The sequence below is a fragment of the Erpetoichthys calabaricus genome, chromosome 16, assembly GCF_900747795.2.
Source record: "Erpetoichthys calabaricus chromosome 16, fErpCal1.3, whole genome shotgun sequence".
Lineage (NCBI taxonomy): Eukaryota > Metazoa > Chordata > Cladistia > Polypteriformes > Polypteridae > Erpetoichthys > Erpetoichthys calabaricus.
The window spans coordinates 74,101,342-74,114,838 of record NC_041409.2 but is presented as its reverse complement, the minus strand read 5'-3'; the positions used below and the strand labels follow the sequence as shown (position 1 = coordinate 74,114,838).

The 13,497-nt window shown below is 35.4% G+C and overlaps 1 protein-coding gene across 2 annotated transcripts in view; it reads right to left on the bottom strand.

Annotated features, from left to right (window-relative positions):
• The window catches only part of dhrs7 (dehydrogenase/reductase (SDR family) member 7), a 35,790-nt gene extending 22,761 nt beyond the window's left edge, over positions 1–13,029 (bottom strand). Inside the window, exons 1-4 of one of the 2 annotated variants that reach the window (XM_028821444.2) lie at positions 12,957–13,029; positions 8,675–8,837; positions 5,654–5,806; positions 4,045–4,151 (exon numbers count right to left, since the gene is read on the bottom strand). In XM_028821444.2, coding sequence (XP_028677277.1) covers positions 4,045–4,151; positions 5,654–5,806; positions 8,675–8,804 — 390 coding nt within the window. In that variant the 5' untranslated portion in view covers positions 8,805–8,837; positions 12,957–13,029. The remainder of the gene's footprint in view (positions 1–4,044; positions 4,152–5,653; positions 5,807–8,674; positions 8,838–12,956) is intronic. The other variant, XM_051920104.1, reaches the window with a different exon arrangement.
• Between the last annotated feature and the right edge of the window lie 468 nt (positions 13,030–13,497).

Genomic DNA, 13,497 nt, shown 5'->3' with positions numbered 1-13,497 from the left:
TGAGAATACCAGTTTTACTCCATGTCCTGCCTAATAAATGTTTCACTGATGCCAGCTTTAGAAGAAAAATAGTAAATTAAGGAGAAATTCCTTGGCTTTTAGTGGCAATACAGTAATAACCTTTGTATGACCTACAATATGTGTGTCTGCTAGCAAACCTAAGTGCCAAGAATTCACATCCAATGTGCTCTATTGATAATCTGTAGTTCCACCCATATCATCATAGTGGCAACCCTTTCTTTCTTGGAGTGTAAATTATTTAAGGGAAATTACAACATGGAGACACAATTAGAATTTCATAAAACCCAGTACCATTTAAATTGCTAAACCAAAAACACACAGAAAATGAGATCTAGCAATTAAAAGAGTTTGAAATCAAGAGGCTCCCAGTTAATTATTTTGGCAAATTTACATTCTGTGTGTCTCACAGTCAAATAACATCATGTATTTGTATCTCCCAGAGCCTGTGTATCACAAAGCAGGTTACAACTCTTTTGAAATTAGTAGACTTCTGGTATTGTCTTGTTAATGCATCACTACTTCCTAAATTTTACAAGAATTAATTTTCAAGCTAGTTAGTAAGAGGTTTGAAACCAAGAGACTTTTAATAAAGCTAGGAGGATTCCAGTTCAATTTCTTCCTTCTCTGTTTACATCAAAAGCGAGCATGTGTGAAATTAAAAGGAATGCAAAAGGTTTCTTTGTTCTCCTGAGGACTGTCTAGCTGACAGTTTGATCACAGTTGTTATGCACACTTGTGATTCCCATGAGGTAACATGTTTAACTTCAGTGGCTGTAATGAAGACTGACATTATAACCGACTCTCTGTATCAGTTTTTTTTTTTCTTAAGAAAACAGTGTTAAAAATGGTGCTCTGGGACACTGTGTTATATCACTGGAGAAAACAAGAATATTCATTCTAGTTCATGATAGTCATGCTGCTGGTAAAGTTATAATTTAAAACAACTTTCCTAGTTTTCACAAAAATTAAGAAACTATATTAGATATTCCTCTTTACATATAAAGTATGGATGAAATGGCATAATGTCAAAGAGTTATACTAGTGCCTAAATTCTGACCTGAAGATCTTGAGAGTTCTTGTCTCCCTACATTATACAGTGATCCCTCGCTATATCGTGCTTCGCCTTTCGCGGCTTCACTCCATCACGGATTTTATATGTAAGCATATTTAAATATATATCGCGGATTTTTCGCTGCTTCGCGGGTTTCTGCGGACAATGGGTCTTTTAATTTCTGGTACATGCTTCCTCAGTTGGTTTGCCCAGTTGATTTCATACAAGGGACGCTATTGGCAGATGGCTGAGAAGCTACCCAACTTACTTTCTCTCTCTCTCTCTCTCTCTTGCGCTGACTTTCTCTGATCCTGACGTAGGGGGTGTGAGCAGGGGGGCTGTTCGCACACCTAGATGATACGGACGCTCGTCTAAAAATGCTGAAAGATTATCTTCACGTTGCTACCTTCTGTGTGCAGCTGCTTAGTGAAGCGACATGCTGCCCGGTGCTTCACATACTTAAAAGCTCAAAGGGCACGTATTGATTTTTGACTTTATTTTTCCCTGGCTCTCTCTCTCTTTGTCTGCTCCTGACGGAGGGGGTGTGAGCTGCCGCCTTCAACAGCTTTGTACCGGCGGTGCTTCGCATACTTAAAAGCTAAACAGCCCTAATTTTTTTTTTGACTGCTTGCTTTGTTCTCTCTCTCCTGACGTGCACTCCTTTGAAAAGGAAGATATGTTTGCATTCTTTTAATTGTGAGACGGAACTGTCATCTCTGTCTTGTCATGGAGCACAGTTTAAACTTTTGAAAAAGAGACAAATGTTTGTTTGCAGTGTTTGAATAACGTTCCTGTCTCTCTACAACCTCTTGTGTTTCTGCGCAAATCTGTGACCCAAGCATGACAATATAAAAATAACCATATAAACATATGGTTTCTACTTCGCGGATTTTCTTATTTCGCGGGTGGCTCTGGAACGCAACCCCCGCGATGGAGGAGGGATTACTGGATATGAGAAACCAAGACAAATGTTGTTAGGTTCACAATGAGCAAATATTGCTAAAAAGCACTTCAGGTTTGCTTACATATAGTATGTTAATCCTACATGCCTGTCACATACAAATCAATAGATTAAAAATAACTACAGTAATACTCTATTTTTTAAATTAATACCATTTAAAAATCTCAGGAATTGATATAGATTTCAGGAAATTGTCACCTGCTCACCCCACACTTGCTATAAATGGCTCAGATGTTTGGATGACAGAGTCAGTTAAGTTTCTGGGCACTGTGCTGTCACAAAACCTTAACTGGGAAAATAACATTACATGTATTATTAAGAAAGCCCATCAGAGAATGTCCTCCTTGCGCCAGCTGAGGAAATTTAATCTCCCACAAGCAATACAGTAATCCCTCCTCCATCGCGGGGGTTGCGTTCCAGAGCCACCCGCGAAATAAGAAAATCCGCGAAGTAGAAACCATATGTTTATATGGTTATTTTTATATTGTCATGCTTGGGTCACAGATTTGCGCAGAAACACAGGAGGTTGTAGAGAGACAGGAACGTTATTCAAACACTGCAAACAAACATTTGTCTCTTTTTCAAAAGTTTAAACTGTGCTCCATGACAAGACAGAGATGACAGTTCAGTCTCACAATTAAAAGAATGCAAACATATCTTCCTCTTCAAAGGAGTCAGGAGCAGAGACTGTCATAAAGGCAGAGGAAAATCAATAGGGCTGTTTGGCTTTTAAGTATGCGAAGCACCGCGGCACAAAGCTGTTGAAGGCGGCAGCTCACACCCCCTCCGTCAAAAGCACAGAAAGAGAGAGAGAGACAGAGAAAAACAAGCAAGCAAAAATCAATACGTGCCCTTCGAGCTTTTAAGTATGCGAAGCACGGTGCACCATGTCGTTTCAGGAAGCAGCTGCACAAAAGATAGCAACGTGAAGATAATCTTTCAGCATTTTTAGACTAGCGTCCGTATCGTCTAGGTGTGGGAACAGCCCCCCTGCTCAATCCCCCTACGTCAGGATCAGAGAAAGTCAGCGCAAGAGAAAGAGAAATGTAAGTTGGGTAGCTTCTCAGCCATCTGCCAATAGCGTCCCTTGTATGAAATCAACTGGGCAAACCAACTGAGGAAGCATGTACCAGAAATTAAAAGACCCATTGTCCGCAGAAACCCGCGAAGCAGCGAAAAATCCGCGATATATATTTAAATATGCTTACATATAAAATCCGCGATGGAGTGAAGCCGCGAAAGGCGAAGCGCGATATAGCGAGGGATTACTGTATTGGTCCAATTCTACACGGCAGGCATCATTCAGGTCCATTCTGTCCTCATCTAGAACAGTCTGCCTCTGTTTAGGCTAAGGCCAATATGCAGTGCATCATCAGAACCTGTGGGAAAGATCAATGGCTGTGACTTACCGTACACTGAAGTCCTATATGAAAACACAGTAAGGAAGTGTATACCGCAATGATTATTGCTGATCCGACTCACCCAGTGGATTGCCTATCCCAAAGACTTCATTCCGGCAAACACTTCATACTGTGAAAGCTAAAACAACATGTTACCTAAACAGTTTTTTTCCCCATGTGCAGTTATTCTGACTAATCAGGTCTGAGCTTGGTATCTACTCAGTTACCTATGTATGCCTGCACACTAGACTATCTTTATTTTTTAAATAATTTTCTCTTTAAATTTTGTAGTGCCTTTGTATATTTTATCATTTTATATATTTATGTTTTGTATTCTGTGTTGTCCTTTTATGTTGCATCAATACTATCAAGATAAACTGTTAGTACACATTGTACCTGGCAATAAACGAATACTAATCTTGATTCTCATTTAGGATGCTATGTCAGCCAACCTGGAAAATAAGACTCCTTTTGAATCATTGGCTATTTAAAGATAATTAAATTAGTGGGCAACTGTTTTGCCTTACACAAGTGTAAATTTATCAAACAAAGATACATTTTGAGACAAACATTGTCATAGAAAACATAGTTTTTAATAAATTCATTCTTACATTTCCAAAATGCTGGATGGCACATTTCACTTTTGCTTCATGGGAATCTCTGTCCATCAAATCAAGCGGAAGAACAAGAATATCCTTCGCTGGTATGCCTCCTTGCTCTTTAAATAAAGGAAAGATTATGTTACAAATGTGGAAAGGTACTTTTCATATAAGGCCTTCGAAGTAAGCCCCTCATTATTTAAGAAGGAATACCATTTCTTGGGCAAATCAACAAAAAATAAAAATAATGGTGGTAACAGTGACAGTAAACAGGCCTTCCTTATATTCATAGAGAATGCATTTCTTTTTGTAGCTGAACTATATGGTGATCCTGTACAGTCTTTCAAAGTACTGTAACAGGAGAGATGGTTACACAGCATTTATTACTTAAAATTTTTTAAATAGCCATGTCATTGTCTACTATTTTTATCACCATTTTCTTTAGTTAAACTTACTTTACTTTATGGAATTTACTAAACCTTGGCAAATGTCTTAGTTCCATTCCCCAGACTTTTTAATTACCATACAGTAAAGAAGATGTATAGGGTTTTCTTTGAAACAACAATTGGCATTCAAGAAATAGTCATTGTTAGGATCTCTGCTAACAAACTGTAACTTTCCAGAGAACAGTTATATAAAACTTCAATGCCTGTCAAATGCTGCACTTTATTTATTTACTGGCTTACTCTATTCAGCTCAATGAATTATTTAACAATGTGCTGTACCACAGCATACTTAGTAACGGTATTGTATTTTAGCAAGAAAGATATTTACTTATTGAATCAATCATTTTCTTATTTTTAAGAATTGATTTTGGAGAATGTATTGTTTATGGTGCTTTTTAGCTTGATCAAAAGGTTAAAGACATAATTAACAACATTAATAAAGTACCCTGCACAATAAAAAAAGAACTCCTAATTTTTTTATTACTCGGTACTGGTTCTGGAGAGTGGCAATGTTGGGCACTTTGGTCATACATGTAAGTGACTATTTTACTGTTCTCTGTACTCAGGATACTACTACTACTACTACCACCACCACCACCATTTGCCCATAACTTTTGAAAAGCAAGAAAAAAAATCTGTGATACTCAGAAGTGGTTAGTTATTGGGTCATGACAAGAAAGTCAAACTTATGGCAACTCATATTTCAATTAAATGTACATTGTGGAATTTTCTAAATCCTGACAAAACTCTCTTAAAATCCTTCCCATTTTTTTCAATATCCATGTGTCTGAGGTTTGCATTGAGACAACCCTTCATATTCAAGATGTAGTCTTCATTAGGAAATGTATCAACTAACTGTGTGACACACCAGTGATTGCCATATAGGACTTAAAACACATATGAAATACATTTATTACAAATTGATTTACTCTATTCAACTATAACTTTTACACATATCAGATACATGATCACTGCCACTTTAAATAACCCAAACACCACTATACAGGATTTTAATTGTGGCTTTCATGAAATCACAAGGCAAAATAAAAATAACTTGAGAGAGAAAAAAATCAGGTTACTGCCTAATAGTTACAGTTATTATTCCATTTATAACAGGTGAATTAGAACTAACAGCGCGACATATAAAGGAATCCAGTCACAATGAAGCAACGCACCTATGCATTTTTGCTTTACTTGGTATAGTTCATGTTCTCTTCTTGCTGACAGTATCAACAGCGCTCTAACCTTGGCCAGCTGGCATGCAAGCTCCTTGCCAATACCTCCGGATGCACCTGTTATCCATACCACTTTTCCCCGTAGCTCCTTCTCTGTATAGATAATGCAACAAAAACATTTGCAATTGAAAATCAGATTCCATAAAGTATTTGTCAGTTTCTCACTGAAACATTTTTTGATAATCGACAGTCACCTAAAAATCTTAAATTACATTTCTTGGAGATTCTTTGGTCCTATAAAAAGCACATACAGTACACAAATCTTCTGCTTTCAGAGTAGCAGTAAGGTCAACAAATACTAAGTTGCAGTAATTTATACAAATTTTAAAATATGATCAGTAACTTGCACTCAACATCCATACATTAATTTTCTCCTCTTGCTTAGTCATATACTCTTAATTTATAAACTCAAACTGGCAAATTACACTTATAAGTCATGTGTCATTAAAATGCTCTTCATTGTTAGTTCAATCTGGAAAGTTCAATCCAGCCACTGATTTTCTGAACCCACTAAATGTAACGTCATTTCTGGGTCAATTGACAGGAGCCTGTCCACACAGCACTGGGTACAAGGCCAGGAGCAACAACGTATATGTGAATTTGATTTTTCAGCACTTAGAGAATTCTATTAGAAGTAAAAACTACAATTTATTAATTAAATATTAACCCTTACAATATCCTCAAATGCTGAATCAATGCTGTGCAACCCCCTTTTGGTGCCCCGAATGTCAGATTTTTCAACCTATCCTATTTTATACTGATTGGCCATCTTAAACTGTAGTACGGATGATCCTAACTTTTAGAATAAATGACACTTAGTATGTCTTTATGGGTTGTGAAGAAACAAATTACACAAAATTGGGAATAAAATCCACTTAAATATATAGCAACTGTGTAAAAACTTGGCATTTGGAACTCTTTTTTGCTATTGGCAAATTTAGGGTACTTTACTAAAAGACTTGAAAAGGTCACATTTAGGATGCTTTTATGTGTTTTATGAACTATCCTAAATGTAATGGAAAAGCTATTAAAGTCAATGTCAGGTCAAAAGTGACATAAAAGACATGGCATGGTTAAACGGTTTTGGAAGCTATATAAATTATGAGATGTTTACATTTTTTACTGCTCATTAATTGGGGAAAATGCACAGAATGTTATAAAGTTTCAACCTGAATGTATGAAAGTGCTTTTATTGACTGAAACACAAAATTGGTCAAATTTGACCTGAAAATGTTGCAAGGGATGCTAAGAAAGGTTTGAGTTAATCACCTAAGAAAATAATGAATCAGCAAATTTTCTGAGTCATAACTTTTAAACAAAAATCCACACTGCAGGTGTCAATACAGTCACCAAACACTGGACTCCAAACCAGAATTTTTCTAAGTATATCCTCAGCTTGCAAATCATCTAAAGCAAAGTAAAACTGTATATGAGAGAAAAATAATGCTGAATAACTGTAGATGAATACTCATCCATGATAATTTACATGCAGTACAATGAAAGTGTATGAAGGCTGAACTAAAATATATAACAGGAAAGAACAAAGAACTATTTTTGATATGGTAAAAGCAACCATATTAACATTATTAAGGTTAATGTATAATTGACAGATGACTTTACATAACAGCCTTTCAAGATCAGCATGCAATGCAACTGTAAATGTACAACTACCCATATGTATTTTACTCAGTATTGTATAGTCCTTCTTAAGTTACTTAATTGAATACTGTAGTCTTCTAAACTATAAGAAGCAATTTTATTTACATTAGTTTATCATACATAGTGAAACTCAGACAATTTGCTTTCTCCTCAAATTCTTATGAAATAATGAATTTAGGTCACATTGTAAGGGGGTCATTTCTTCTCCTTTTAGTTAATTTACAATAAAATATGTACTGTAGATGACAACTTTAAAACATGGATCATGCTATGTTACAGCACACAAAGTCTTACTACATGATCCAAGATTTTCAATGCAGAAATTTGTCACTGGGTTCTGAAAGGTAGTCTGAAAGTTTGACAAGTCATCTTTATTAAAGATGATGCCACTGACACAGTTAATGAATGATGGACTGAAAAAAGAGAGTAAGTCAAATGTCATGGTGTTTTGTTTTTTAAAACGTATTCCTGTCTCTCACTCTCCCTTAACCACTGCTTTAAAGCATTTCTTGAACATGTTACATAATTTAAGACTTTATTGTACTATTGTTAAAAATACATAGTAAAGTTTTCATTTCCTGAAAGTTTTATTAAGTTTTTAAATGTATGGTATAATATTGATAATACAAATAAAAATCTAAAAACTAATAGGTCTCTATGTCATATCAGAAACAATAATTGCTTTTATAGAACGCTTTTCTGTATTACATGTCTTAGAGCTATGACTGAAAGAAGTTATCAGACCTTGGTAACATATAGTGCTAAATACATTTTAGACTTTACCTTTAATAAACTTAAACTTATCATAATAACCAGTTTCTGCCTTGTGCCCAGTACTGCCAAGATAGACTGTACAACCAAGCATTGCAATTTATAGAATAAATAATATATAAAATATATTAAAAACATTGGAAAGTCTTGGAGTTTATGCTAATACAGTAGAAAAAGAAGAAAAGATTTAATAGAATTGCTAGGACTAAAGGAGAAACAGATTTATTTATACGCAGCCCAGGCTCAACAGTTAACTTTTCCAAATAAATAAGTGACTAAGTAAAAGCATGAATAAATAATACTGAGACTATATACAGCCTACTAAAAAGATACTGCACTTAAAACTGTGTCAAAACATCTTCAGTGCAGCTACCATAAACATTCTCTCTTCTCAAATATTTTTTTTAACTTTATATACAGGTGTGTTCTACTAAGTTTCATTACCAGGATTAATATACAAGGTTAGTAACATTCACTTTCTGTTTCACAGGATGCAAAATGTTCTGGGTAACAAAATAAAATTAGGTTTACCTGGAGTTTTCCCAAGAAGTTCTGTCCACAATATAGTAAAATCTGCATCTGCCCTGCTGAACCTCACTAACTGAAAGATGAAACTAAACAACAAAAGGAAGGATACAAGAGAAAGCAAGTCTACATCCATGAAGACACGCCTGCTTACAAAGCCTGCTACAGCCTGGAAAAGATAAACATAATCATAAACAATTTTTTTGAATTTCAATAAAAATTTGATCACAAAGAAATCAACAACCGAGTAACTATATTTGATTTAGAATAACTGACTTATGCAAAGCACCTAACTACAAATGAAAGTACTCCAGGATATCTACTAAAATAATCTATCCCCAGATGAACAAAAGACACAGCCAGACCTAGAAGTCATCTATAATGTGGAGGAAGATGAGCCAAATATCAGATATTGTAGCAAAAACAAGATACAGCTTTACTTAATGCCTATAAACTGGATTGCATCTCCAGGACTAAGTAATGCATAAGGAAAGATAACACTTTAAATTAATATTATTCATATGCATTTCTTTGTTTGTATACAATATGCTGGCTTTTTTAACAACCTGTATTTTTCCATGTCTGAACATGCAATGAGAAGTCAAGAAAAATTACACCTTTTATTGGCTAACTAAAAAGATTACAATATGCAAGCTTTCAAGGCAACTCCGGCCCCTTCTTCAGGCAAAGTCAAGTCACCTTACCTGGATTAAGTGGGTCTAAGAATATCATGTTATGGTAACTGATAAAGTCTCATGAAGGGAACTAATTGGAAAGATCAAGACAGCAGCAGTTTCAGAATACAACACAGCATTACCAATAACCTTTGTGATTTTCACTTTTTTTTTTTTTTTTTTAAACCAGTCACCACAGCTAAAGAACAATCAGCATCTTACCCAAAGCTGACAGAAAACATGACAAGAAAAAGAAAAGAGCACAATGACAACATGCATAACATATGCCAATGTTTACATTTTTACAAGTATTACCTAGGAGCATAAACCTGTTTAATTAAACACTGAACAAAATTAATATTGTTTTTTCTAGTTAGTTAGTAAACTGGCAATACCAGTACCTTGCTTATTCTTTTGGCATAAAAGGCTTAATTCCTATCTATTAGTTTTAATATGAATCCACACCCATTGTAAAAAAAATGCATGTAAATAATTACAATGCACCCTACTCTAGCAAGTTCCTTTGCTCAAAGGCTTTAGATTTACTTATTTGGCTGATGCCCTTATCCAAGGCCACTTACAACATTTATGATACAACTGGTTACATTTCGTTTGCTTTTCCAATTGGAGCACAGGCAGGTCAAGTGACTTACTCAGGGTCATACAGTGTCAAGTAGCAGGATTTGAACCCACAACCTCAGGGTTTGAAATCCAAAGCCATAGCCACTACACTAAACTGTCTGCATTAAACACATATAAAAATATGTAATATATGCATAAATCAAAAAATCCACATCCCTCCCCAATCCCCCCCCCCCCCCCCCCCCCGAAAAATGTCTTAATTTAGGCAGCAGAATTTAGTCTGGTTCCTCCCTGTAATACACCATTTCAACAAGTTTTCTTAGCGTATTATCACACATTACTTTTTTTCTGTATGTAGCCTGAAACAATAAAAAAGAACCTGAATGAAAGCTTTAGCTTACAATCAAAAATGTGTTAATAATAATAAGCAAATACTTTACCTAGCACCTTATAGGGTTATCAAAATAATATGGTAGTTATAAGACACACCAGTAATTGAAAACATTAAAACAAAGTTCAAGAGAGGGAATAAAAATAAGAATATAAAAAGTAGACTCCTATGAATTAAAAACAATGATCACACTCTGTAGTATTTTTCAAACTACAAAATTAGAGCACAAAATGACCAACTAAAATAAAAAAATCATAGTCTCTGGTTATGAAATTGATTGGAAAGAAAACATGTAGTATTCACTTAGGCATCTGAGAACCACTTGTTATATACAACAAAGCAATTGCTTCCACATTTGTGAGGTTCAGTACAATATTTATCTATAGTGTATTAATTTATTATTTAAAATAATGCAAAAATATCAGGTAATCACTTTCTTTTTGAACATTAAGATTTAGGGAAAAAATATAATTCTGTTCATTAATGGCAGAAAGTGAAACACACTAATGTAGTTGCTAAATAAGTTAAATAGTAATAAAACTGATTGAAAATAGCAGACTTTATAAAGTGTTTTGAAAACTGATCCTCTGAAATTCCTCACCAGAGGACTGAAGTGAAAATGTTTTTCATGTTCATCACAGCAAAAGCTCTGCAAAGACAATTTCTGGATGTTCACCAATTGTTCAGAGAATCATTGCACTAAAGAGTGGTGACGTGTTGAATGTTCATTAGCAAATGCAAGTGAGAATTTCATAGTACTCTGTACACATGACCACTTGACCCTACAAACTACTTTTCAGTGATCTAACTACCAGTTTATCCGTTTTTTCACATATGTAAACTTCACATTACTTTATATCAGTAGGTCCATCCATCCATCCATTTTCCTCAAGATACTGAACTAATAATAATGAAAACATATGTTTCATTTACAAAGGGAAAATCCAGCTAAACTGCAGTATGGTGCTAGTATGAAACTAAAACAGGGGTTAGCAGACTCTTTCCTGGGGGATCACTGTGACTTTTGGTATTCAATCTATCTACCCATTTTTTTCCTGAACTTTTTACTACACGGTCAAAGTGAGCCAAGCCAGAGTTTATCATGGATGCCACAGTATACCCCATGCATAAAACCACGTCCACACTTACTTTTATTAAGCTAATTTATAATTGTCAATTTACTAGCATACACATCTTTAATGTGTGAAATAAACTGGAGGAAACCTTTGTAATATGAGGGGAATATACTGTACAAACTCCACAGATTCACAAAGAACAAGTCACCCAGCCAGGAATAAAATGTACATGCATGTTGGTTTATGGTTAATCATTATCTTTCTGTGCCATCTCTGCTGCTCTTCCATCTTTGTTATTTTTTTTTTTCAATTCAGAGGCAAATTAACTACTTTACTATTTATCCAGGGCACTCAAAGATTAAGAAGAAACATCTTTGGAAAAGTGGTGAAAAATTATGCACTGGATTAAATTACAGTATTCCTGTTAATAAAGATTCATTACTTTTTGAACAATTTACATTCCCCATGAAAGTTGGCACCATATATAAAGTCACAGAATACATCAAGTCAAAGAATGGCATGAATACAGCTTGATTAAAATTAAAACCTCTACTAAGTATATCACCAGGCATACAACTGACAATTAGCCCTCTCCAGGGTAGGTTTCATTTTGTTCATAGTGCTGCTGGAATATGCTGTGGACCCCCAAATTCCGGAATTTGATTCAAGAGGGTTTGAGAAAGTTATGGTACTTCATGTTTCATCCATGTAGCAAGTTGGCCACACATTAACTATATTTTACTAATTTCTTCACAGCACACCATGTTTTTCGACTGTAAACTGAACTGCCTAGGAGACACCCAGAAGAGGCCACGTATATAATAAGCAAGCAAGTTGCCATTTGGTGCCACTTGACCTATATATTTAAACATTTATGTTTCTATGATATAATTGGCACGTTTCATAGGCACAGCCCCAACACACCCAGAAATTATAATCCAGAATGAGAGCAGCAGAAGTTACAATGATGCCTGTTCGATCACCAAGGCAAGCAGTAACTTTCCACAGTTATTTCGAAAATATTTATATAGCATAGCTCTGTAATACTGCATGTTTAATTTAATGAACATTACACAGCGAGTCTTCACAGCCTGCACGAGAATACTGAGTTTACAGACATGACACTGTGTCAATTCAGCTGACAGGTATTGCAACATAAGAGTTTGCGCACAGTTAGTGAAATGATATCATTTGGAAATCTTTTTTAAAGATATTTCCATTGCAAACTCCAGGCACCAAACACCTCCAACTAAGTACGAAGACATCTGACTTGCAAACTCGTTGCAATTCATTAAATGAAAAATGTGAAAATGTTACAATATCAAAACGAGCTGAGCCCTTGTACTGCAAGGGCACTTAGAAAAGAAACACAACTTCCGACTCTGCCATTCAAAACATCATTTTTTGTCCAATAAACGGAACACATCGTATGTTGAAATCTTTATGCAAAAAATAGATTTTGTATGGCTCCGCGCTTCTACAGCACGCGACCAACTACCAACCATAAATTTACACTTAAGTGCTATAGCAAATGTAATTTCCAACGCAACTTCATTCCAACCCACCAACGAATCCAAACGAGCTTCACCCAAGTGTGTGCAGGCGCACTTCCGGAAGTTCCAACGTCACAAACACGTCATCATGCCCGCCCACAACTTGGGTGGCCGCCATGTTAGTAGAATTTTTTTATTTCGAGATCTTACAGGCATACACTCAGTAGAGTTGTCAGTTTTAAAATTGTATATTAGGATTTTTTGTTTTAATTTTATGGCGCTTAAAATATTCTACATGTCCATAGCGTAAGCGCACGAAATAGTATACTGTGGAGGTGTAATTAAGAAGGAAAAGTTAAGATTTACGGAATACTCATTATTTCCTGGATTGCGAAATAATGGTGTTTGCCGAGTTTGACACCCAGATCCTCGGCTTTGTTTATTTAACTTTTACTGCTCAAAAGAAAAATGAGATTGCAGATACAAGCGGTCACGAATGAATTTCCTGCATAGATTTGATGGAGTTTGTGCCTTTGGGATAACTTTGGAATAAAACTGTTTCTATGGACAGTAGACCTATCGCGAAAATACATGTATAATGTCCACTGGAGGG